The sequence below is a fragment of the Amblyomma mixtum genome, chromosome 3, assembly GCF_055824585.1.
Source record: "Amblyomma mixtum isolate Tamu chromosome 3, ASM5582458v1, whole genome shotgun sequence".
Lineage (NCBI taxonomy): Eukaryota > Metazoa > Arthropoda > Arachnida > Ixodida > Ixodidae > Amblyomma > Amblyomma mixtum.
The window spans coordinates 380,897,180-380,923,238 of record NC_143014.1 but is presented as its reverse complement, the minus strand read 5'-3'; the positions used below and the strand labels follow the sequence as shown (position 1 = coordinate 380,923,238).

The 26,059-nt window shown below is 49.5% G+C and overlaps 1 protein-coding gene and 1 pseudogene across 1 annotated transcript; both read right to left on the bottom strand.

The window, feature by feature from the left end:
• Positions 1-1,853: 1,853 nt before the first annotated feature.
• Positions 1,854-9,775, bottom strand: LOC149356998 (uncharacterized; annotated as a pseudogene).
• A 9,542-nt stretch (positions 9,776-19,317) lies between these two features.
• Positions 19,318-20,073, bottom strand: LOC149356997 (uncharacterized). Its single transcript, XM_089576481.1, has one exon. The coding sequence runs from the start codon at positions 20,071-20,073 to the stop codon at positions 19,318-19,320; it is 756 nt and encodes a 251-aa protein (XP_089432607.1).
• Between the last annotated feature and the right edge of the window lie 5,986 nt (positions 20,074-26,059).

Below are 26,059 nucleotides of genomic sequence, written 5' to 3'. Positions count from 1 at the left end.
TCTTTTAGCACCGTAAGAGAAACAAAATAATGATCAGCAACTTTTTCTTTGATAATACAGCCCCACGTCTCCTGTTCCATCACGGTTGTACTGATATGGTCAATGCACGTCTGTGTTAATCTGTTGCCAAGGAATTCTTCTCGCGTGTAGCCTTGAATTTTATTTTCCAAACCAAAACTAGCCAACAACGTTAGGTATTCGCTTACGCCTGCTTTGTCAGTTACTGAAATGTCAATATTGAAATCTCCAGTAAGAATCACACGTTTGTTTACTCCATATCTTTTAAGGAAACTACCCAGCTCCTCTAAAAAAACTATAATATTTTTGTTAGGAGGTCTGTAGATAGCACAAACTAACAATTCCTCATCACCGTTTGTGAGATTAAGAGCTATAACTTCTGCTTCATCGAAATCAACTTTCAAGCGTTCACAAAACCAAGAGTTTTTAACAAAAACTAACACTCCACCACCACGTTTGTCCTCCCTGCACAATGCACATGATTGATAGTTCGGTATATTGTAAAGAGATGATTCAAAATCCCTGATATTGATCTCAGTAAATGCTATGACATCCAGAACAGCTAAATAATTCTCAAGGTACATTTGTAACATGTTCCAATGTTTGCGAAGGCTTCTCACATTTGCATGGATGACATCAAAACTTATGCAGGGTTGAGCCGATACAAATTCCCGGCGCATCTCCATCCATTCACAAAATGAACGTACACTCGCAGTCATCACGTTATCTTGCACAAATCCGCTTCGTTTTCAACAGTAATAACAGGGGAACCTTCAATTTTCCTTACAAATATACGACCGTTTCGCACCCAAACATATTTGTACAGTTTATCAGTCGCAAGACGCTTTGCCATCCATCGAAGCTTCTTAGTTAGCATTGTTAGATTTTCATTAATGTAAATGTTCTCATCCTTGAGTGTGGTTCGTTTCGCAAGCCACTTTTCTCTTGTTTCCCTCCTGGAGAAACGTACTAATATGGGAGTTTCAGCATCGGCTTTGCCTTTCATCCTGTGCACTGTTTCGATTTCCTCATTGCTGGGAATGGGGAGTTCAAGTCTACCTGCAATTGAACTTATTATTGCCTTCAAGTCTTCGTTCTTGTTGTACTTGACACCGTGTATCTCCAAATTATTAAGCCTTGAATAGGATTCCAATCTATTCACCTCCATTTCCAGCTGAGAAAGCCTAGTGTCCTTTACAAGCAGTTGCGCCTCCAGATCAGTAGTTTTTTTCTTTAGCTCTTTTACGTCTTGCTTCTGTGATTCAAAATTTTCAAGCACTTCATCGTACTTAGCAGACAGTAAATCGAGCGATTCTTCCATGCACTGTATCGTTACTGCTTGCTTTTGCAGGCTTTCATTGGTGGTATCATGTTTAGCCAGTTGTTCCTCCTGTTTTTTTTCAAGTTCATCTAAACGGCGTAGGACAATGTCTAACTTTGACATGACGTCATTCAAAGAAGGTTGATCACAATCTGCCGTCGAGCTCCCACGGTTAGAGCCAGGCTCGCTTTCAGTGTTCGTCACACGTGTTTCACGTTTAGCGCACGTGGGACACAGCCAACTACATATGGCTTCTGCTGACATGCTTTTCAAGATAGTCTTTGTGACACCTGAACATTTTCCAGTGTGATAAGAGTTATCACAATCACTACAGCGAAGACTCTGGCTATCAGGCGCAAGAGCTTTCAGGCACGCGAGGCAGTCACTTTTTAACATCCTGAACAGAAAGCTGTGCAGTCCGGCGGAGCAGAATTGATTTCACAGACAAAAACAAAAAAAAAAAAAAAAAAAACTTACTAAGGCCGCTCTTACCTACGCAAGCGAAGAAACAGCGTTATGCCACGCTCACGTACTCCGCCGGACTGCACTCGTTGACAAGCTGCGGTGGCTTTTTAAGCTTCTTTGCCCAGTGTCGTCGGCCTGGATTGGTTGTCTCCTGGATGACGCACTTGTGCCGTGGCCCCTGTAGCCATGAGCGCTCACATGGAATCTTGTTCCATGCTATGATGATAACGGCGTCGATGATGGAAGCATCCGAAGCAGGAACACACCCACAAAGCAGGCAGACGGCAATCTGGTCCCTACGCAAGCGAAGAAACAGCGTTATGCCACGCTCACGTACTCCGCCGGACTGCACTCGTTGACAAGCTGCGGTGGCTTTTTAAGCTTCTTTGCCCAGTGTCGTCGGCCTGGATTGGTTGTCTCCTGGATGACGCACTTGTGCCGTGGCCCCTGTAGCCATGAGCGCTCACATGGAATCTTGTTCCATGCTATGATGATAACGGCGTCGATGATGGAAGCATCCGAAGCAGGAACACACCCACAAAGCAGGCAGACGGCAATCTGGTCCCTACGCAAGCGAAGAAACAGCGTTATGCCACGCTCACGTACTCCGCCGGACTGCCTATAATGTATAATAATAATAATTTGTATAATAATAATGTATAATAATGTATAATAATTTGTATAATAAACCATTTACATTATGTTTTGCGCTACGTCGCGGCATATAGAATATGCATATTATCGCCGTTCAACGAAACACTGCTTTGGAGAGCTTAAATTCTTGTTGCTGGGTGAACTCACCAAATTGCTAGACGAATCCTATTGAATTAGATATACGAATTTGCAAACAGTTAATGAAAACGATCCACCTCTCTACTTAAACAGTGCTCACACGCAGGCAATCAAAGCGCGCACTACCGAATTGGCGAAGCAAATAACTACTCGAGAAATCGATTTTTCAGTGCGCGTTCTGATTTTCGAGGGAGGACGTTTTTCATGTCACGTTATCACCTAGAATAATTCAATCCCGATCACAGTCTGTCCGCGTGCTCTACGGGAATGTAGACGTCCAGGCGATGTTCATAAACACTGCGGGGATTCTTGGAGTAAATGCGGCATGTGTTCTCTGTACAGAATTATTAAAACGTCAAGTCTCAAGAACGATGAGAGGCGGATGAAGCAGAAGGGGAGGGGGGGGGGGGCTCTTTTGTTTCTTGAACCGGGCCCTCAGCGCTGTTAACCCGGCCCTGTTTGCACGCCATATGACGCGTCAGGATGCTTTCGTGCCCGGTTGTAAAAAAAAAAAAATGGCTGAAACGCACTGCGCAGTAGCGCTTTTGGCGTCACCTGGTATTTTTGTTCGAAACCTACCACCTGCCTTTCAAAAGAAACTGGAGCAATGTGTTGCTAAAAATTGATGATAGCAATCAAACATGCATCAAGCGAAAGGTCTTCGCAACGCTACAGGCAGTGGCACATATGACAGCATACTTATACCTGGGTTCTTCGGCGCCGAGCTGGCTTATCACCCAGGCAGGGACGCCGCTCGCTTTGTTTTGACGCCGGCACTCGCCGCGCCCTGAACGAAGCGCTGTAGCCGGTCTCGATATGCCTGCTCAATCTCCGCGCGTGACCGACGTCAGCCATGTCACGAAACGAAAGGCGGAGTCATGAACGTCACAGGCGCTCTTTGCCTGTTCAGTTTCTGTTTGGAGATGCGGAGACATGCGAAATCCAGCTCCATGCTGTCGGCGCTATTTTTTTTATAGTCGTATTGAACAACGCCATTAGGGTATATGGAGGTCGCTCTTCAATTCTGCGTATGCAATGGGCCCCCTGAATCAAATGCTCTACAAGGTAATTTCAACATTTTTCTTATTTAATTTAAACATTGGGCTTTTTTCCGATATTATGGTGGCCGCCAACGTCCACAGCACAGCTATGGCAAAAGAAGCATCCTAGCTGTAGTCAGCTTGTTCCCATAACTTTGGTTCACTTGCGCTGAAACACCCGGTATATGCCATTTAGGCTTTGCATTTCGGACTTGAAAAGTAACCAGTTAGCTTCGAGAGAGCGGAGCGAGAAAACAGATGTAAACTTGTCAAGAAAAGCAGCGAGGTTGCGGTTGAAACCTATATAATCACCTTTGTATAAAGAGTAAGCGTTTTCTTTATTTTTCTGTTTTTTTTGTAAGTGGCAAGAAAATGTTGCATGAATGGCCAAGTGATGGCTAAGACCGTCTAGATAAGTGATGGGTGAGAAGCTATCAGGGTAGCTACATCAGCACAAGGTCCACGAAGTTAGCAGACTGGTCAGTCACTCGAGTGGGACGGTCCACCAATTGATCCAGCCCGAAAGTAAGACAGGTGTGCACAAAATCGCTGGAAGGGTTAGATTTCGAAAGTGCGGAAACAAGATCAGACCATATGATAGATGGGAAATTGAAGTCGCGAAACAGTGAAATGGGAGTGTTGGAATAGAGGGTTGTTATTCTGCTCAAGGCGTCATGAACGATAACAGATACGAAATATAACACGGTGATGGGATGCACCACAATCACAGCAAAGCCATATAATTTCTAACGGGGTTGCAATGTCCACGCGAGAGCAACGTATTAAGAGATCAGTAGCAATAAGAACTCCTCCACCCATCACGTCAGTACGGTCCGTTCTAAATATATCAAAATTAAGAAGAGAGGGCAATATCTCCGTGTCATTAATTGCAGAGGTAAGCCAAGTTTCTGTTAATAAAACTATATTAGCGGTGCATGATTCAAGCAGGTTAGATAATGAGTCGCGTTTTGGGATTACACTACGGATGTTTCTGAACAAGGAAGATAACTGGAAGCAATGAGATTACTTTACTGTGCTTGGCCTCAATTACGTTGTTAGTTGCAGGGTCGAATACATATCACTTATTTGCGGATGTCAGCCTGTAAAATCGCATTTTAAAGGTGAGCTTATTACGTTTACCATATTCTAGAGGCGTTTACGCGCCAGACGAGCGTTGGGAGAATAATCTTCGGAGACGCTGCAACCATTATCTTTAAATTTGCTGCTTAATGATTGTGTCACGTAGTGGTGACTGCAGTCGGGCGAACAGGAAAACAGCGAGAATGTCTTCGAAACGAAGCTCATTATTTGGGCTGACTTGCGCCCGCTAAGAACTGAGTCACTCGGCGGCGGCGTAGCAACAAGCGTTCTCGGCGGTCTTCGAACAGAACGCTTGCCGCTGTCGGCCGTGCTCTTTTTAAAGCTGATAGCGAACATTCAAGATAAAGCTTGGAAAGTTACTAGAACATTCTGGCGCAAACTAGGACCGGCTCCGCCTGGATGCGATCAATCGAGATAAATCTAGGCGCGTCTTGCGTCACAAACGAAGCGATAAAGCGGCGTGTCGGCAGCCTTGAAGCATGAACAAACACTACAAACAAACAAACGCTACAAAGATTCGCGGGAATAGCGCATGCTGTTTGTCTTCAAAAGTGAGCCAATTTAACTAATATAGGTAGTTTTTTTTTTCTGAAGAATAGGCGCTGTTGCGTTGTGTCTGCTCCGATAGCGGTCTCAACGGGTAGCGAAGAACCAAGTCAGATGTCGGGCTGCAGGCATTCGGGCATCGGGGTTGACGCCGATGCAGAGACGGGTTGAGAAAGTGAGAAACTTAGCACGGATTTGTTTACATGGTGATCAAGGAGATTTCGGTCCTGAAAAATGAGCACTGCGGCTCCTGTTTAAGGGGACCCTTGTCCCTAGGGCCCTGGTTGGGGAATTTAGCTCGATTAAAAGCGTCCAGTCATTGTCGTGTAGGTCACGTGTACAGTCTTAGGGAACCACCCACCAGGACGTCCCCGACACACTCTCGCCACTTCCGGCAAAATGATGTCCTGGCCGTTCTTGCAGCAGTGATGACAAGCACGGAAGGAGACCCAAGGGGTGGCAAAGGTCGGACATCTGAACTGCACAGCTCTCCGTGTGAACGGAATGCCGAAACCTCCCTCGCACATAGGGTTCCGCTCAAGGCAAGAGAAGTCTCTTCAGAACCGCGAGTATACAGGCGCCGTTGCTCGCTGTAAACAACCTCTGCCGCCTCCGCCGTGATGGACTGCCGAAGCTTCCCTCGCGCCCAGGGTTCCGCACAAGGCAAGAGGAGAAGTCTCTTCAGAAGCGCGAGTACACAGGCGTCGTTGCTCGTTGTAGACAGCTTCTGCCGCATCCGCCGTCAATCACGCAGACCACCGCCGTCGCCGCAGACGCACACGATACCATGCTGCTGTGGCCCAAGTAGATGGTCGTGATGAAACTTCCCAGGCAGCGGACGGCCATCTCGACGCCGCGGTCTCGATGCACAGAGGAATTTGAAACATAAGAGCACCGCGAGCCCGTGGGATCAGCCGGAAGGAATTTGCGCAGACAAGCGGATGTCCATCCGAAACCCACTGTCTCGAAGTTCGGAATAATTCGAAACGTAACAGCTTCTGCGGCGGCGCAGAGGTCCCGATGGATAAAGGTCAACAACCATTGTTCAGAGGGATAGTTGGGGAGTCGTTTCTTCTCAAAAGGACGGCTTCTTGCTCTCGGCAGGCCACTGTATTTTCTAGGAAGACAGCATCAGTTTGAACAACACAAAAACCACAACTGCAAAGCAGGCGAGCGCTAGGACTCTCCCCGAGATTCACCAGGCTCCTTTTTCAACCAGAACGGCAGCAATGGGAGCAAGCTGAACATTCTCCAAACATATGCGCAAAATTCAAGAAGTCAGATAAAAAGGGTGATATTAAACCTCAGTCAGGAAAAAAAATATACTCAAGTCAGAATCTCCGAGCCCATCATTTACACTAAAAGCAGCGACTTAAGGCATCGGCATTGGCGTTCAGTTTACCCTTTTTGTAACGAACATCAAAAGAGTATCGCTGCAATGCGAGGCTCCAGCGGAGCAGTCGGCCGTTTTTGGGCGACATAGTCTGCAACCACGTGAGAGGACAATGATCCGTTTCAATGAAGAACCTCGAGCCAGCAAGGTAGCATGCAAGTTTCTGCGCTGCCCACACAAGACAGGCGCATTCCTTCTCTGAAGCGCTATATGCTTCTTCTCGTAACGTCAGCTTACGGCTATAGCATAGAGCACCGGATGCTCCTCCGCCGCCTCGGCTGTTTGGCACAATACCACGCCCATGCCGCGGTCACTGGCGTCGCACTGTACCACAAATGGCTTTGAGTAATCGGGTGCCTGCAGCACGGGTTGACTCATTAGCGCACTTTTCAAAGCCAAGAAAGCCTTTTCCTTTATTTAGTCCCAGTGGAGGGTCTGCGGTTCGGTTTTTCTGAGAGCATCAGTCAGAGGGCTGGCAAGCTCTGAATAACGTGGGGTATAGCGCTGGTGGTACACTGAACTATGGATTAATTGAATCCCAGATTTCTTCAGGAAAGTTGTAGTTAGCGCGCTGCTAAAAACGGTTCCCTGATCTGACTGTATTTCCGCGGGAAACCCGACACGCGCGAAAATGGACAGTACTGCGTTTACGATTTCTACTGACCTTAATTCTTTTAGCGGCACTGCCTCAGGGAACTTAGTAGCGGGACAGACCACAGTCAAAATGTGACGGTAGCCAGACTCCGTTTTGGGAACGGGACCAACTGTGTCAATCACGAGCCGTCGAAATGGCTCTGTGATCACCGGAACGAGCTTCAATGGGGCTCTCGCCTTATCTCCTGGCTTGCCCACCCGTTGACAAGTGTCGCAGGTCTTTACAAAACTTTCTACTTCCCGTAAGCATCCCGGCCCGTAGAATTCCTGCAGCAAGCGGTCCTTCGTTTTCTTGAGCCCTAAATGACCCGACCACGAGCTACCGTGCACCAAGGCACGACTAATTGGTCGGACTGTACCCCTCTGCGATCATGATACCTACGATAGAGTACCCCGGACCTTTCTTGAAATGTCACATTTTTCTTAGCAACACCTTCATCCTCCCGACACTTAAGATTTTGCAGTGTGGAGTCTGCCCTTTGTTCCGCTATCAAGGACGATCGCTCCACGCCTAGCAATCTTTTCAGGCTATCAGATGCTGGGGTTACCAGAAGCTCACCACAGGCCTCTTTAAGCTCAAGACAATCCTCGTTACTTTCGGGCCTGCCCAGAACTTTTACTTCCTCAGTTGTCTTCGCGGAGACCTCTCCTGGCGTGTCAGAAGTCTTACGCCCAACCGTGTCAACGCTACTTGACGCCTCCATTGAGATGGCCTTAGCGGCAATTTTTCGTGCTTTCGAGCGAGTTAACGCGTAAACAGTCCCTTCTCCGAACACTAGGCCTTTCTGCCGCAGCAGCTGATCTGATCTGTTTGAAAACAGATAGGGGTACTGCATCGGCAGACTGGCTGACACGGCAGCCTCCGTATGAAGTACACCAAAGGGGCCTTTAATGCATATGTTCGCGATAGGAAGGCACACACTGTTGGGTAACGCAGAAATTTGGGCAAGTTGGTACGTATTCATTCATTTCCGAAGGGGAGATTGGGTATCTGGCTTCACATGTGGCATGAGTTGACTATGGTGGCGATTAATCTTTCCTAACTCTGTCTATATATTTGTGTGTTTTTTTCAATAAACCCAGTTGTTAGTCAGCGCCTGTTTGTCTTTACCCCTCAGTTTCCACGTCCCGTCTTTGTTGCGCTGTTTCAAAAATGAACACACTGTTGGCTTCCACCGCTTGCTTAATCCAGGCGCATTCCCCGGTGAATTGCCCTGGCTCTACTTAGGATGGGTGAACTACATCCATTGTAGCTGCCGAATTTCGCAGCACACGACACGGCTTTTCGTTCACTGCAAGATCTCGGATGTAGGGCTCTAGAAGCCTCAAATTTTCATCGCTGCTGTCCAATGACAAGCAAACAACTTTGGGGCTTTTGCATAGCGCCGCTACATGTCCCGGCTTTTGGCAGTTATAGCATACCGGGGCCCGTCTCTTTTCGAACGCTTTCTTTTGGCGCTCTACTGCCTCAGGGGTTTCCCGTTTTTGCCCCTGCCCCTTTTTCTGAAGATTCTACACTCCGTGCATGTTCCTTCCCTTTGAAAAGCTGCCCCTTTCACCCAGATGTCTTCATATTCTGGTATTCTTTCTTGGGGCTTTCCTTTCTGTCCAGTGCACGGCGTGAGACGAACTCTCCTGCCAGCTCAGCTGCTTTCCAGACAGTCGTAACGTCAGGCCTGTCTTGCACCCAGTGCCTTATGACTTCAGGCAACCGACGATAAAACTGCTCGAGGCCGAAGCATTCCCTCATTTTCTCACTTTCGTAATACGCCTTAGCATTTTTTAGCCATTCCCCCAGGTTCGCCATTAGCTTGTACGCGAAGTCTGGATATGACTCATCGTTTTGCTTCTCGGCGTTGCGAAATTTTTGACGGAATGCCTCCGCTGACATTCTGTACTTTTTCAGAAGACTAGACTTGACTTTGTCGTAGTTCTCTGCATCTTCTTTACTCAAGCGGGCAATCACATCAGCAGCCTCACATGGTAATAGGGTCAGCAAACACTGTGGCCATGTTGCCTTGCTAAACCCTGCCTTCTCGCATGTGCGCTCGAAGTTTACCAAAAAAAGGCCTATGTCCTCCCCTTTCCTATAAGGTTGCATGAGGTATTTCATTCTGACCGACTTCAGCTCCTACACTAGAGGCTACGCTCTCATCCCTTTCGTTTCGAGCCTTTAGCACTTCCAGTTCAAGACGCTTCAGCTCAAGCGCCTTCTCTAAGCGTTTACTCTCTTCAACCATGCGTTTATAATCTCTCTCCTGCTTCCCGCTCTGCTTTCTCTCTTTCTGCAATCAGATCCAGACATTCCGAGCGCTCATCGTCGTCTGCCTTAAGTGCCTCGATAGCCGCGATGATGGCTGGCTTCCTTGTTTGGTCCCGAACATCCAAACCCAAATTTTTGGCGAGCTCCAACAGAAACGGCTTTTTCAGTGCTTTAAGATTCATGGCTGCCCCTAGTGCTGCAAAATTTTCACTGCTCAAAGAACTATCTTCACTTACTTCGAAACAGCTTGTGAAAGATAGCCACAATTTACACCACCTTTGTAAGCTAACTCAATACAAAGCCTGGTAAAACCTCAGTGAAGAAAATCCCGGCACTCACCAAACTCTGCAACCATGATTCCAGCGCACTCCATCCCGACGCTGCCAACCAGTTGTTGCGTTGTGTCTGCTCCGGTAGCGGACTCAACGGGTAGCGAAAAACCAAGTCAGTAGTCGGGCTGCAGGCACTCGGGCATCGGTGTTGACGCCGATCCAGAGACGGGTCGAGTAAGAGGGAAACTTAGCAGAGATTTATTTACATGGTGATCAAGGAGATATCGGTACTGAAAATGAGCACTGCGGCTCCTTTTAAAGGGGTCCCTTGTCCCTAGGTCCCTAGTTGGGGAATTTAGCTCGATTAAAAGCGTCCAATCATTGTAGTTTAGGTCACGTGTACAGTCTTCGCGAACCGCCCACCAGGACGTCCCCGACACACTCTCGCCACATCCGGCAAAATGTTGTCCCGGCCGTTCTTGCAGCAGTGATGACAAGCACGGAAGGAGATTCAAGTGGGGGCCAAAGCCGGACACCTGAACTGCACAGCTCTCCGTGTGGACGGAATGCCGCTTCACTCGCGCTTGGGTTCCGCGCAAGGCAAGAGGAGCAGTCTCTTTACAAGCGCGAGTATACAGGCGTCGTTGCTCGCTGTATACAACCTCTGCCGCATCCGCCGTGAATCACGCAGAGCACCGCCGTCGCCGCCGACACACGATACCATGCTGCTGTGGCCGAAGTAGATTGCCGTGATGAACCTTCCCAGGCAGCGGACGGCCATTTCGACGCCGCGGTCTCGATGCACAGAGGAATTTGAAACATAAAAGCTTCAAGACGATGGGTGCGCTCGATTCCACGAGGCTCATAGATACATCTAGGTGCTGGCTGCAGTGCTCGGTGATTTTTTCGGTATCCTGCCATGATTCATTACTAGAATCTTCCACACCGTAAAACACTAGATTATTTCTTCGTGCTCGGTTTTCAGCGGCGTCCAGGCGAGCAGTCAACTTTGCAATCTCAGCCTTGCGTTCGGCTGTAATAGATTTGATATTTCCTAGTCTGATTTTTTTAAAGAGTAGGAAGCGCAATCTGCTTCGATCTTAGAAAGGCGGTTGCTAACTTCACTGATTGAGTTTTCGTGGTCGGCGAGAAATAATTTGATATATTTTAACTCTTATAGGACACTTAACTGCCCGGTCTGGGCGGCTTGGATGGCTTTGAGCAGGTCGATGTAGATGGCTCAGTGGGCCCAGGATTGGACTCGATATCACCGCCCATCAGGAGCAAGTCAAATATGACACGAGAACATTCATAAACAGTATCGCATGCGCAGTGTAGACTTGGCAGCACGAATAAAAAGCGATTACTAGAGCGTTTTGCATATATGGAATGACTATATTGCTCACCTGCACAAACAAGACGGGAAAGATTTGCAAGTAAATGTGGCCCATCGTTTCCGCGCCGCCAAGCCCACTGAAGGGTACATACATTGCAGGGGGGGGGGGGTGCTTTATGTAGGTGCGGGAGGGGGTGATAGCTTAATCACGAGGCTGGTTCCACGTGGGTGTAGCAGGGGCGGTTCATCCAGGGCAAACGGGTGCACTTGTGCACAAGAGATGCGCAGTCAGCAGATGCGCTGGTTTTGTGGCGGCAGCGCTCATCCGAGGAGTGCAGCAATTCTTCACGAAGGAGGCGTGTCAGAGCGAGAATAGCAGCACGGCTGCTGGTCGCAACGACGGACGATGGGAGCTCCGATGTCTTTCCGGGAGGCGCCTGAAGGTCAATGCCCCCAGGCTGAAGAGCTGCACACACAAGACGGGAAAGATTCGCAGGTGAGTGTGGCCCGTCGTTTCCGTGCCGCCAAGCCCACAATGTGGGGCCGAAACGTGGAGCCTAACCAAACGGGTGCAACTTCAGTTGACAGCGCAGGGGACTGTGGACAGAAAAATGATAGATGTAACGCTAAGAGGTAGGAAGAAGGAAGAGTGGGTCAGGGATCAAACACAGGTTAATGACATCCTAGTCAAAGTCAAGAGAAAGAAATGGACTTGGGCAGGGCATGTAATGCGAAGGCGTGATAACCGATTTCCCTCAAGGGTGTCATGATCGTACTTCTGGCCACATGAGCCCGAGCAAGCCGCAACCGAGAACGGTTGACAAGGTCGACAACCTCGCGACGGTGGCAAACCAGTGTGGTGCTTGTGATGCCCCCCTCCTAGCCTAAGTGGATTAAGCCAGCGGACTTCCTTGACCGGTGGTGACCACGGCGGCAGCGGCTAAGGTCGAATACCGGCGAAGGCCAAAGATGCGAAGGGGGCTGGCTAGAGCATTGGCACCGGCGGACACAGCAACGGAAGCAGCGGCGTGAGTTCGCCGATTCTACCCTCGGGTCGCCGGACGACGGAGTGGTGCTACGCACATTCAAGCAGCTGCTGTTAATCGAAAGACAGCTGTGTCCTCAGCAGAGGTCTCGTGTTTTGGACATCCGGCTGAGAAGCACGAGGACGTTCACCTGCTGGTAGAGTGCGGGAGATTCACTTCCAACAGTGTTTGATTAGTCAGCATCTACCCCTTCCCACCGACCGAGCTTCGAGAGAGCGGTACTGCCCAGCACCGCCCTTGTCGTGGGCGGTAGCACCAGCGTCCACATCTGCCCATCCGATTGGACAGCGTTCTTCGAACTTTATTCCCTAGTCAGGGATCTGGGGACCCTGAACCGTATTTAACTCGACTGTTTGTGTGGCCGAGAGACGCCTGTTAACTCCCGTCGACTCCATTTGGCGAAGAAGTTCCCTTCCACTGAGAGTCACTCTCAGTCGCTCTTTTGTAAATAATGTAAATAATTGTATAAAGTTTTCTTTGCCTTCCTCCTAATCCAGTCTCCCATCCTCCTCGTCCCATCACCTGTTCGGCCATGCTACCCGGGTCGCAACAAGGGTAACAGACTGGATTTAAAGAGAAGGTAAGGGCAGCAGGGGCAGCAGAAAGTTAGGTGAGCTGATGAGATTAAGAAGTTGCAGAGATAGGGTGGCCGTAGCTACCACAGGGCAGCGTTACTTGGAGAGACATGGGAGAGGCTTTCGTCCTCCAGTGGGTGTAGTCAGGCTGCTGATACTGATATGTGGTCTCCACCATGGCTTCTACCACACGTTCTTGCTGAGGGCCTTCTGCCTTCATTGACATCGGGTGATGAACCTCTGTTTCCTGCCCCTCTTTTTTTTTTACTCCTGTTTGCTTTTCCACTTAAATTTCCCCTTTGACCACTCTCAGGGCCTGATTCTTTTGTATTTGATTAGCTTGAGCCTGCAAATACGCCGCCAGGTCAGCGCGCTCCCTGCACTTTTATTTGGCCCATTCATTTTCCCTTTTGAGGGCTTCAGACAAAAAAAGGGATCACGACTGAACGGGCGCCCCATGAGCACGATGCAGGTAGCATGAGAAACCTCCCCTTCTCACAGTGTGCGTTCTCCTACCCGCGGTGAAGGGATAAGCTTTGGAAGAACGAGGCGTGCAGCCGCTGCACCCGTCCAGTGGTTCCGCACTCGCCTACAATTCTCGACGTCAAACAGTAGAGTTCGCTCGCTTTCTCGTAAGCAGGTACTGTTATCTCTTGGACTATGTCATGAACTTTCCATGACACTTTCATGAGCGGAGCGCGAGGTGTGGATTGCGGATTTCTCTTGGAGATCGCTGGACTGAGGTGACTTGGGCTTCATTTTTATTTTCCTGATTTGTGGCATCATCTGCATTGGATATCCATGGCGTGCGCTCCGAAGCTTAGCAAAGCTTCTCATTTGATAGAGCACTGCTACATAGTTCAGTGAATAAGCGCAGTGCGCGAGAGTATCGCGATCGAATTGTGCAATGAGCGTTTGTTATTCGCACATGAGGAAGTCAGGATGACGGCTTCAGGCTGCTGCAGGCATCTGTGTCACTCCGCCAGCTATAGAGTTACTCCAAAAGCCGTTTTACCTTCTTCACTGCGGAATCGCTCGATACCGAAGGAAATAAATGGTAGTCTTATCTCGTCGCTGAGATCGGGCGTGAGCATGGAATGTGTCGCAGGAAAGGCGTAGCGCTATTCAAGACAACAGTTCATGGGTTCTGAGCCGGTGGAAACGCACTCGGGCATTGGCGAAGTTCTCTGGCTGTTAAATGTGCCCTCGCCATTGCTTTCGCCCGTCGAGTTGGGAACAGTGCGTGCACTCCCTGTCAGCTTTCGCGACCATAGGAGGCGCCGGCACCGCCCGCTTTCCACAACTGTACAGCGCTTCCTGCGTGTGTTCAGCTGCTACACTTGTCTGTCCTGGACAGCGCACCCGCCGTCCCTCACTGATTGCACTACTGAACGCGCAATACAGCTCGTGCCCGGTCTACGCCCTCGGCTTCCCATCCGTTCGCGACAGAGGTAGTCTGTCCTGTTGCGAACTCGAATGCTGCGACGGTGAATATTGATGACAGTGAAGACACGGAGACGAATTCTTTGGCAAACAAATAAGGAAAACTGTAATTAACTTTAAGGCACAAATACACAGACTGGTAGGACGGAACACACAGCACAAACGTCTTTCTTTCTTGCCGTTCAAGAGGCCACTGTCTTGCCGAGGGGGCCCGGTCGTTCTTTCCTGGCCAGGCCGTTTCACGTCCAAACCCGCCTCGCAGGCGCCGCCGATAAAACCCGATCCCTGGCCGGCCAACAGCGCTCAAAACAGGGAGCGTCCCCGCACTGTCCCGGTCCCCTTTGGCCCCCCGTCGCGCACACGGGCGTAGGGAAAAACACACACACACACACACACACACACGTAAAGGAGGGCGCACGGGTGACGAGAAACGCAGGCACTTGTAAATGACGCCTTTCTTGGAAGACGCACTCTCCCCGTTCCCCAAGAAGAAAAAAAAGGAAGACACAACAACCTCCCGGCCCCAGAAGTGGCAGCGCTACGCACACAGCTCGAGGGGATAGAGAAGCTGCACCGGCCTTCGCAATGTGGATCCGTTGGGCTGCTTCACAACACACGCTCGGATGTGGTTATCTCTTCCGTGGATCACTTCAACGATCCTCCCCATCTTCCACATTTGTCGCGGCGCCTTTTCCTCGTGGATGAGAACTAAGTCTCCCACCGAGGTCTTTCCAGCCTGCTGTTTGTCGCAAGTGTGCGCCGACCGTAGCGTCAAAAGATATTCCTTCCGCCGTCGCCCCCAAAATTGCTCCAGAAGTCGTTTACGGTGCATCCATCTTCGTGTCACAGCTTGTGTTGACCAACTGACGTCACTACACGGAGACGGAAACGACGTCAATCTCTTTCCTGTTAGAAAATGCGCCGGAGTTAGAATTTCAGGATCTTCTGGCGATGCAGAAATGTAGGTTAGGGGGCGGGAGTTAACGATGCTTTCCACCTCCTGCGGTACTGTAGTAAGCTGTTCGAAGGTGAGTCTTGCCTGGCGTAGGATTTTACGGAGACACACCTTCACAGTCCTCACCATTCTTTCCCAGATTCCACCCCACCATGCTGCTCTTTCCACAATGAATTTCCATTTGATGCGTGTCTTTGCACAGTGGTCGCGGAAATTTCCGTCAAACAAGAAGTCTCTCAACGCTGCAATTTCTTTAGAGGCGCTCTGAAAGGTTTTGGCGTTGTCAGTGTATATAACTGATGGCAGTTCTCGTCGGGCGGTAAATCGTCGGAAAGCCAACAAGAACATTTCAGACGATAGGTTTGAGACAAGCTCGAGATGAACTGCTCTGGTAACTGCGCAAGTGAAGAGAGCAATGTAAGATTTGGAGACCGTATCCTTGTCCTTGGTGAAGAGAGGCCCGGCGAAGTCAATGCCAACCACCTGAAACGGTTCAGAACGGCAAACTCTTTCTGGTGGCAAAGGCACTGTCAGAGCTTCTCCAGGCTTTGCGCGACCTTTTAGGCTGATGTTGCATTTGTTTACAACCCTTTTTACTTGTTGAAATCCTCGTGGGATCCAAAACCTTTCTCTCACTTCTGTGAGGGTGTCTCTAGCGCCACCGTGTAAAGTTCGTAAATGAGCGTCTCGAATAACGAGCTCCGTGAACGGATGGCTGGGAGGGAGGAGCATTGGATGCTTCACCTCTTCATTTTCATCAGAGAATTGCAGCCGACCTCCCACTCGTAGCAATCCCTCTGTGTCCAAAATGGGCTGTAGCTTCTGTAAGCTTGATTGAGACTTCACTGGGAGTCCTTGGCCAAAACGGGATATGTCGTCCGTGTATGCCTCTTCCTGAACGGCTTTCAACCAGTAGGCTTCGGCCCTTTCTATCTCTTCCGCGGCCAGACACGAAGCAACTTTGCCTGACGGACACCGGTAAGCACTTATGAATCTGAACACCCAGGCAGTTATTCGTAAAACTCGGAAAAAACTATTGTGGTGAGCTAAGTCCAAGATCGGCATAAATGTCCTTACGTGCAACACCTTTGCTTCTTTCCTTTCCTCCGAACTTTCCTCAGCCGTTGGGACGTAAATATCATTTAGAGCTGGCCAGGAATCCTCCGTCTCTGAAAGCCATGACGGTCCAAACCACCATAATCGGTCTCCCTGAAGACTCTGTAGAGTGACTCCTCGTGTCACACGATCTGCGGGGTTCTGTGAACCGGGGCAATGCCTCCATTGGTCTTTTTCCGTGCAGGTTTGAACCTCGGGCACTCTGTTTCTCACAAACTGGTTCCACTGCAAAGGGTTTCCTTTCAACCAATGAAGGGTTATGTTGGAGTCTGTCCAGAAAATCATTTTCAGCCGGCCGGCATGCATCATTAAGCAGCCTTCCAGAAACTTTCCTATTCTAGCACCTAGCAGTGCACCCATCAGTTCAAGTCGGGGAAGGGTCATAGCTTTCAATGGTGAAACTCTCGCTTTCGCAAAGAGAAGTTTCGTGTGAACGCATCCGCTGTAGTCCTCTAGTCGTAGGTAGGCGCAGGTCCCGTACGCTCGCGGACTGGCGTCGCAGAAGATGTGTAACTGTACAGTCTGCGGCTGAACTACTGGAGCAACACATCGAGGTACGGTCAGTGAACAAAGGTCTATCAGCTCCGACTTCCAGCCTTCCCACTTCCTTGCGATATCACTGGGCAATTTGTCATCCCAACCAATATGTCGTTGCCACAATTCCTGAAAGAGTGCTTTGGCTTGTACGGTAAATGGTACCAGCAGCCCAAGGGGATCAAATATTCTGGCGATTGTTTGTAGAACAAGTCTTTTGCAGTTGTTCTTTCTGTCCAAGACGCTTGAGAGAGACTTGGTGGCCACAGTGATTGTGTCGTTTGCAGGATTCCAAAGAAGCCCAAGAATTTTTACTGTTCCAGATGAGTCATTCAGTGCCTCTTGCGACGCAAATAGATCTTGCAAGCGCCTAGAGTTTGAAGACCACTTTCGCAGACTCATTCCGCAAGCTCCAAGTATGTCGTTTGCCAGCGCGAAAATCTCCTCCGCATCCTTTTCATTGTCTGCCCCAACCAACAGGTCGTCGACGTAGAATGACTCCGCCAGGAGCGCAGCTACCCTTTGCTTTGGCTCCTCAACTTTCTTAAGGTGATATTGCAGAGTTGCATTTAGCAGGAAAGGGCTAGCCTTGGTGCCGAACGGCACACGCTTCATTCACCACTCTTCTACTTCAGGATCAGGTTCCTCGTTTGTCGGCAAGCCCTTAAAATAGAGAAAACTCTGTCCACTTCTGGGAAACTGATTTGCAAGAATGCCCTTTCAATGTCAGCTGTCAAAGCGATCGGATGCAGTCGAAAACGGATCAGCAGCTTGACCAGATCGGCAAGAAGACAGGGCCCCCTCTGCAAATGTTCGTTCAGGGAGGAAGACCCTTTCTCATCTGAGGAGGCGTCGAAGACTATGCGTAGCTTTGTCGTTCTTGAGTCGATGCGTAAAACAGCGTGGTGTGGCATGTAATAAACCGGATCAGTGGCTCGTTCGTCAGGTGTTACACGCTCGGCGTAGCCCATATCTATGTAGCTCCGCATTGTACTTTCGTAGTCCGCGCCGAATTCCGGAGTGCACTGAATTCTTTTCCCTAGGCTATTCAGTCGCTTTAGTGCCTGGGAGTGGTTGTCACAGTGATGTCCACTGTTTTCTTTCCAAGGAAGAGCAACTTCGTAGCGGCCGTTCCTCATACTGATGTTTCTTTCAAACTGATGATCAATCGCTTCCGCTTCCTCATTCGGCCCTCCGGAGTGGTCTATAATGCCAATGCTTTCCAGATCCCAGAAGCCTTTTACAAGTCTTTCAGTGCTTTCAAGGACTGTGCTTACCCTCAGGACACAAAGGTTGGCTGAATTGTCAATTGAGGTATGCACTGATATCGGACCCTGAAACATCCAACCGAAGACGGACCCCAGGGCAACCAAGTCAGCGTTTTGCTGGGAACGTTGAATTTCGCCCGTCATAAATTTCCACAGGTGTTCAGCGCCAATGAGAAGACCAATTCCGGGTACCGCTGGCATGCCTGGCAACAAAAGCTTGTCCGTTATGGGCCGTCCTGTTTCTTCTATTGCTCTGACAAAGTCGTTTTCGACAGGCACCTGGACTATGTCGTTGCAGATGAAAGGAACCTCAATGGTCTCTATAATGTATTCCTAGTCATCGTACTGGCTGCGAAGACGCACTTCGACAAGACGCCGTGTTTCTGTTGCTGATGTGGCTGTCCCGAACGTACTCAGCTGGAGAGCGGTCTTTCCACTTTCTTTGAGGCCTAGAAATTTAGAGATGTCCTTACGGATAAAAGTGCGATTACTGCCCCCATCCACGATGCCTCGAATGTAACCGCGCCGACCTTCTCCAATAGCCCAAATCCGGCAGGTTTGAAGAAGAATTTCATTGTTGAGGGAATTACGGCTGCTTGCATGCAAGCTGCTAATATCCAATCTTGGAGTCTCCTCTAGTTTCTTCGGTTTCCAGTTTGGGTCGCACACTGATAGCACATGTCTACCGCTACACTTTCCGCATTTCAGTCGGCGGCGGCAATCTTTCGAACGATGTCCTCTCAAAGTAGATCGGAAGCAGCGGTTGTCATCTTTCAGTCTTCGCAATCTTTCTTCCCGATTCATTTCACTGTCGCAATTCGCTGCGTTGTGAGTAAGTGAGCCGCAGATAAAGCACTACTCTCTTACTTTCGAAGTTGCGTGCAGTACAGCAGATGTCGGAGAGAGAGACAACTGTTTCCTTTCGCTTTCCTGTCTGCCTCGCTTGTCTTCTTTAATACTGCATATTCCGCTCTTTTCTCTGCTTTCAACCTCGACTGTCAAAAATTTTAGAAGTTGCTCCAGCTCACCATCTGTAGGGCCCGTGGCAGATGTAGCCTCACCGTTCTGAGCGTCGCTAAGCGATGGTGACAAGTCCGGAGTATTGGCCAGCCGTTTATAATATTCAACGACGATGCTGGCAGGTAGGGCTTTCAGGAGAATGTCTGTCATCATGGCAGATTAGGTGGTTGAGCTCACCTTAAGTCCATTCAGTCCGTGCACATGGCATTGGACGTGATGCAGGAGCTTCCTCAGGCCTCGCACGTCGTCCGATGATGTCACAGATGGTAGGGATCTCAATTGGGCGAGGTGCTCCTGAATGATCTGTCGGGTGTCGCCAAAGCGCTTGGACAGAATGGTCACAGCATCGTCGTAGCATTCTCCTGTCGCCTGCAATCCGGCTATCGATGACGCCGCCGCTCCGCTCAGAAGGCTCCTCAGGTAATGAAATTTTTCGCCCTTGGTGAGGTTTCCATTCTCGTCAACGGCTTCTCTGAACTGCTCCCAAAAGCCACGCCACTGTCGAAGCTCACCGTTGAATGTCTGCAGCTGAAGGGTGGGCAGCTTGACTGCACTGTGGTGAGTGGCTTCGCCGCCGCCATGTTGGCTTCCCCTCTGTGGCTCTGCCGTCGCTGTAGTCATTAGGCGCGGAGCTCTCAGCAGTTCGGCTTCTTTGGCCTTGAGCTGTCCATGCATGCCCCTGGCTGCATCCTCGTACCGCATGACAGTCTCAAACTCGGAAGCGAAGTCTTCATCCGCAACGGCTGCCTCCAATTCGGCGTTCAACTTGAGAAGTTCGTCGTTTTTGGCCGCAAGTCTTTCGATGAGGGAGCACAGCGTTCCGATGTCTGTCGTTCCCAGAGCTGCCTTGGCCTCATTGATGAGCTTGGTGTTTTGCAGTCGACGCGCTGTTCTCTTTTCTTTCGTCCTCTGCATGCTTGCTTCGAATGGGGACCGTGGTGTCACTCACTTTTTTCCGTCACCGTCGCACCCTGGTTTCAGCTTTCCGAAGTTCTCCAAGTCCTGGAGATCGCAGTTCCCGGGTTTCGGCACCATGTGTTGCGAAATGTGAGAGGACTCGAATGTTGCGACGGTGAATATTGATGACAGTGAAGACACGGAGACGAATTCTTTGGGAAACAAACAAGGAAAACTGTAATTAACTTTAAGGCACAAATACACAGAGTGGTAGGACGGAACACACAGCACAAACGTCTTTCTTTCTTGCCGTCCAAGAGGCCACTGTCTTGCCGAGGGGGCCCGGTCGTTCTTTCCTGGCCAGGCCGTTTCACGCCCAAACCCGCCTCGCAGGCGCCGCCGATGAAACCCGATCCCTGGCCGGCCAACAGCGCTCAAAACAGGGAGCGTCCCCGCACTGTCCCGGTCCCCTTTGGCCCCCCGTCGCGCAAACGGGCGTAGGGAAAAACACACACACACACACGTAAAGGAGGGCACACGGGTGACGAGAAACGCAGGCACTTGTAAATGACGCCGTTCTTGGAAGACGCACTCTCCCCGTTCCCCAAGAAGAAAAAAAAGGAAGACACAACATGTCCTATCGAATGCGGCCTAAAAGGCTCCGTTGCATGGCCACGGTGGATGTGCTACTGGCGCCGAACGAAGGGATGAAAGATGTCGAAGATGCTGCTGAGAATCCGTAGCGCGGGATGCTCCAGCAAGAGCATCGTGGTTTAAGTCATCGTGAAGACATGGTCTGGCGCTGGCCTTGTGTGTAGCCTTGCTCTGGGTCCTGGCATTTTTTAATGCGAAAGCATTACTGGACGTATTACGAAAAAAACCACTGGCATTCGTTCGTGCTCGCTAGATGGCCTTACAAATAGTGTGATGCCATCACGCAGACGCAAAGCGAAAAAAATGACCAGGTGGATGTAGAATGGTGGCGAAGGCTGGGCCCAAAAACGGTTTAGCGCGACTGCAGCACAGCCACTTTGGGGGGCGAAAACACTTATATAAAGAAATTCAAAAGTACGAATAAAAATGCTATAAAACAAAAAAACTGAATATTTTAATGCCACGTTTTATAAAATGGGTGAATGATTTCAGCAAAACATTACGCCGAATTTTGTAATTTTTAGCAACGTTCTTGTTGCGCCCCCTCTTTATGAGTATGTGGTGCATTTGCAGCGCGACTTTGCAGGCCTTGTTCCAGTACCCGGCCGCAGTGGCCGCGGGAGCTTACGAAGCGGTTTCTTATCTCCAGCTGTCTGCAATGGCGCGCCTAGGAAAGCGTGTAAGTTAAGCTCGCCGGTCTCGAAATGGCCCCTTTTAGAAATTTTTGTCGTCTCTGTCACCGTTTGGTTAGATTCGCACCCCGCCGCTCCGCTGCAGCAGTTTTATTGGTTCTATCGTTTCCTTCGGTGTACGGCCAGTGCGAAACCTTTCCCGTCGTTGTGTCGCGCTCGCACAGTGTTCGTTTGAATCCTTTAGCTCTTCATTTCAAGATCAGCTCGCGGCATTTGAAGAAATTTTTCTCCGTGGCACATTGCGGCAGCGTGGACTGTACCGTTGGTGTCTCACTACACCGCTTCCTACTGTGCCTGGCTGTACTTTCTCAGGTGAGCTCTTGCCGTTGTCGTCTGCTCTAGATGTGCTTTTGTCGGACTTTTCGCGTCTGTTTCGTAGCTGTAACCATTTCATGCGTACTTGACTTCATGTTATCGGGGATATTTAAGCAGACCACAGGGAACGCACTTGCAGTCCTAAGGTGTGCGAAAAAGGCCCACCATTTTTGTTATTTATAGTTTCGTGCAGCCGACTGTCACCAACGTGAACTTGATATCGGGCTCTCAGGAGCAACCACGTGCCTTCTACTGACCGCAAGGCCAATTTAAAACGACCTGTGCTGCCTAACAGCTCTGAGCATGACATTAATAAGTTTTTCAACACCGTGAAGACAGTTTAAGGATCCCTCACAACTGAAAGTATCGAAACTCAACCACGCGTATGTGCGCCGCCTTGACGGTGCCTTAACTGAATTCGGTCAGCAGTTGTTATTGCCGTTCTACATATACATGGCCGTCAATGTAGTTTTAAACTCATTTCACTGCTTCGCACTCGTCACTCTTTGTGCATAGGTATCAGGCGAGCGTAACCGCACTATGAGGCGCGGAGGCTTGGCTCGAGCATTTACTGCCACAGTTAAAATACGTACTGCGTTTAGGTGAAAGGAATCATGGCGTATTGACGTTTGGAGTGTATGGTATTCATTTCGGTGCAGTTGTATAACGTGCACGCTGCATCATGTCCAGGTGCAAAAGGTGGAGGCAGCTCTGCCGCATCTTCAGCCTAGAGAAGACACTGTGCCAGCTGCGAGACCGGAGGGTTTGTTCCAAGCACTTCGAACCATCTGCGTATCTGCGGCCAGGATGGCTGCGTCCCGTTGTTGTGCCTACTCGATGAAGGACTGGCTGTATGGAACGTCCTTGCACTTCACTGTAAACTGCACTTCATGTATGTTTTGGTTTGATTAGAATTGTTTCAAATTGCTCCGGTTAGCGACAAGAAGCAGGTCTCGAGGTTGTGCGCATGCCCTATGTATGGTGTAATGCTCTAGCGTTGAGCATGTTTGTTGATGCGAAAACTTGTTTTTAATATTGTCATGCAGTTATAAACACAGCTCCTATATTTTTTCAATTGAAGAAATGAAATGTGAAGAGTAGTGTCAGTGCTCTATGCCCCATGTGTATCTCTGGTGCGCATATTTGATGTCATTTTTACCTCAGTTGAAGTTGTCATAGCATGTTTTCTGTACATTTAAATCTTCCAACTGAGAACATTTGTAGCTCTTCAGGGCTTTTTCCTGTCTGCGCTGGGACCATTGACATGATTAGCCAGCTTAAACAGTGCTGCTGTTTGTGCTTTCTTTGACATGCGTTTTTCTTGGTGTGCTTTATCACTGTATTTGTTTGGTTAATGTAATAAACCATCAATATGAAAACGATACTTGCCGTACACTCTGTTGTGAACTGTGCACATGAGCCATTTCTTTGTGGATGATACCTTGTTATACTCAGAGACCAAGTACTTGTAAAGGTACTTGCACCAGTATTTGCGCTGCGAATTATGCATGCCTAGCCTGTGTCTGGAAGGGTTGCTGCCTTTTTATGCTGCCTTCTTTGTCAGCCACTTTCATTGGGTTCCCAATTGTTCATAAATAAGGACATGATTCGCAGGAACTCGAGCACATTTGACTGGCAAAGGTTGGCAGGCGTTGAAAGGCAACAACCTCCAAGGGACGCGGTCTCGCAAATGAGGATTCTACAAAAAGACTGATTCATAATTCGCGCGAAAAGCATATGTATGCGTGACGTCATTCAACGTCACCCATACGTAGGTTGGCCCCCAAAATCCAGGGACGCTGGAGTGCCCATGAGCCGCCATTTTTTGGACCAATGGGAGTCTATGGAGACTTCGCACCAACCGTTAACGCACCAGCCATTTGAAAGAACAGCAACGCCAGGACGTCAGTTTGCAGCAGCCGTTCGCCGTTTGTTAAACACGCACAGAACGAGCACGAGGAGAGGGGAAAAAGGCGCGTGAAGCACCTGATTGGTTGGGTATAGTTGCTATCAATGGCGATGGGAATTTCTTAATTCTGCCGAGCACGCCAAGCGCTTTAGTGGTGTTTTGGTTTCGGAAGTGTGTGACACTGAAAACAAAGACTGCGAAAAATAGCAACAGATGTGTAATCAACACGTGTCATTTTATTAGGCAAATGGAAAAAGTCATTGCACACACTCAGTTGAACAAACAAACTGCGACACAATTAAAACTACAGCAAATGCTCGGTGCACCTGCGTTGTTCAGGTCATGGTTAGGATGGCTATTTAATGAGCTGCGGATGCATCTGTATTTGTAGACAACGAGATCGCGAACGTAGAGTTATTTCGCTCTCTTATGTGTCCAGCTACATGACAAAGGATAAACAAACAGCGAAGCTGTTACGTCCACAACACCACATTGTGTGTCGGATTTTGGTTCGACGTACCGGCAGCGGCTAAAAATCGCCGCCAGTAACCTCGAGTAAACCCCACATAGCACAGTGTTGCTTGGATTTTTGCAGTTCATCCGGGCTGAATCCCTATAACTTCCCAATTCGGATCGTCCCTATGTGTCCGTGGGGCGGGGCGGCGGAACGCGGGACGGCGGCCACATTCCTGTTCCCGCATTCACGGTGTTCACGTGCTCCTCTTATCCGTGCGACCACGACCGTCATGGAGAGCATCATTCCCGGAACTTCTGCTACAGGTTCACCACATAAAGATACGTATAGTTGTCCGCTCTGTCCATTCCGGTATGCTTCTAATACTGCTAAGAATTTTCATTTGAAAGGAAAGCATCCTAACGAATGTGGACCCTTTCTGGAAAATGCTGCAACGTCGTCTTCGTGTGACGTTTGTGGAAATGTAAGTTTTACTAATCAGTCCCTTTTGATGCAGCACTGACAGTGCCTGCATGGTTTTGTGTCGAGGTACAGTACGTAGTACAAGTTCAGCACGACTTAAGGTGAGCACTACACGACGCATGTCAGCGCAGTCTGTGTCCCCTCTCGTTCTCCGTCCTGAAGCGCTGTTGGAAAATTATGAATACCAGCTCGCCCAGTCTGCAGTTATGAAAGGTTATTGTCCTCTTTTGCGGCGCATATGGTGTTAATTGCATCCAGTCCTTTGTGCCGTTTTCTCCATGCATGCTTGCAGGACGCTGTGAAATCTCGCATGTTGGTTTTGAAAGGTCATGACATTGCCCCACATCAGCCACGTGGCATGTTTGCATTCTTACTTCTCACTCGACCTCTCATAACTTTCGAACTGGAGCTCGATTCTCGATATTTTCCAAAACGCCCAGACGGGTCGTACTCGTGACTTGTAAATCAGGGCGGTGCGAAAGTGCGTAAACGCCGAATAAAATGACGAAATTCAAAAATAAAGAAGAAAGTATGAAAGAAAATAAACAGTGTCGTCTTCTGCTACTTGGCGCCAAGTATAAAAAACACCGCGAGCTGCGGCGCGTAGGTGCGTACGCGTCGCACAGTAGCGCCGTAGAGATGGACGGTGAAATGTGTTGCGGCGGCGGTCTCGGCGTACGCGCCACACGCATTAGCTGAGCGATGGTGCTGAATGCGACGCGAAAGACCCCGTGGGCCGGTCGTCACGGAAATAAGAGTTTAGCGGTAATATAATCGCCCGAAGCCATCGCACAGCATGCCGCGTCCAAATATCGCAACATGGGGCAATTCCGCACCTGTGAGATGTTATCAGCGTCACGGAGAGCGGAATTGACGGAGAAACGGCTGGCTCTCTATCGTAACCTCAACACGTCAGTGGCGTTGGAAAGCTTTACCTCGCCGTGTCGTCTTCATTCATACCAAAATTGTGACGCAACCGTTCGTGGTACAGCGCACCGGGTGGCATCGTACGATTTCCCAGTGCTTATAGCTTACATATGCGAGTCACATTGGTGGCTAGCTTGCGGCAGGGATTCGAACCGACGATATATATTCGCCTTCAATTGTATGCCTTCCCAGACCCTTTACTTTTTCCCTTAAGATGCCGTTGGAATGTCCGCCGAGATTTGCGTCATTTACAGCACCATTTCTTTTCCTCAAAAGCCAATTTTCATATAAAAATTGTGACGTAACCGTGCGTCGTACAGCCTTCCGGGTGGTGTCATACGAGCTCCCGTTGCACATAGCATACATCTGCTAGTCAAGTTTGATGCTAGCTCGCGACAGGTATTCGAACCGAGCGTCCGAATGTTTCACTCGGACCTTTGTGGATTCAGCGTTTGTGGAATCAGCGCTCGGATGCGTCTTTGTTTCATTTCCCAGTGCGCAGCCTGCGTCGAGGTCGAACGCTCGCGGTGACGCACCAATGCCTTCGCCTTCATAGCACGTAAGCAGTCC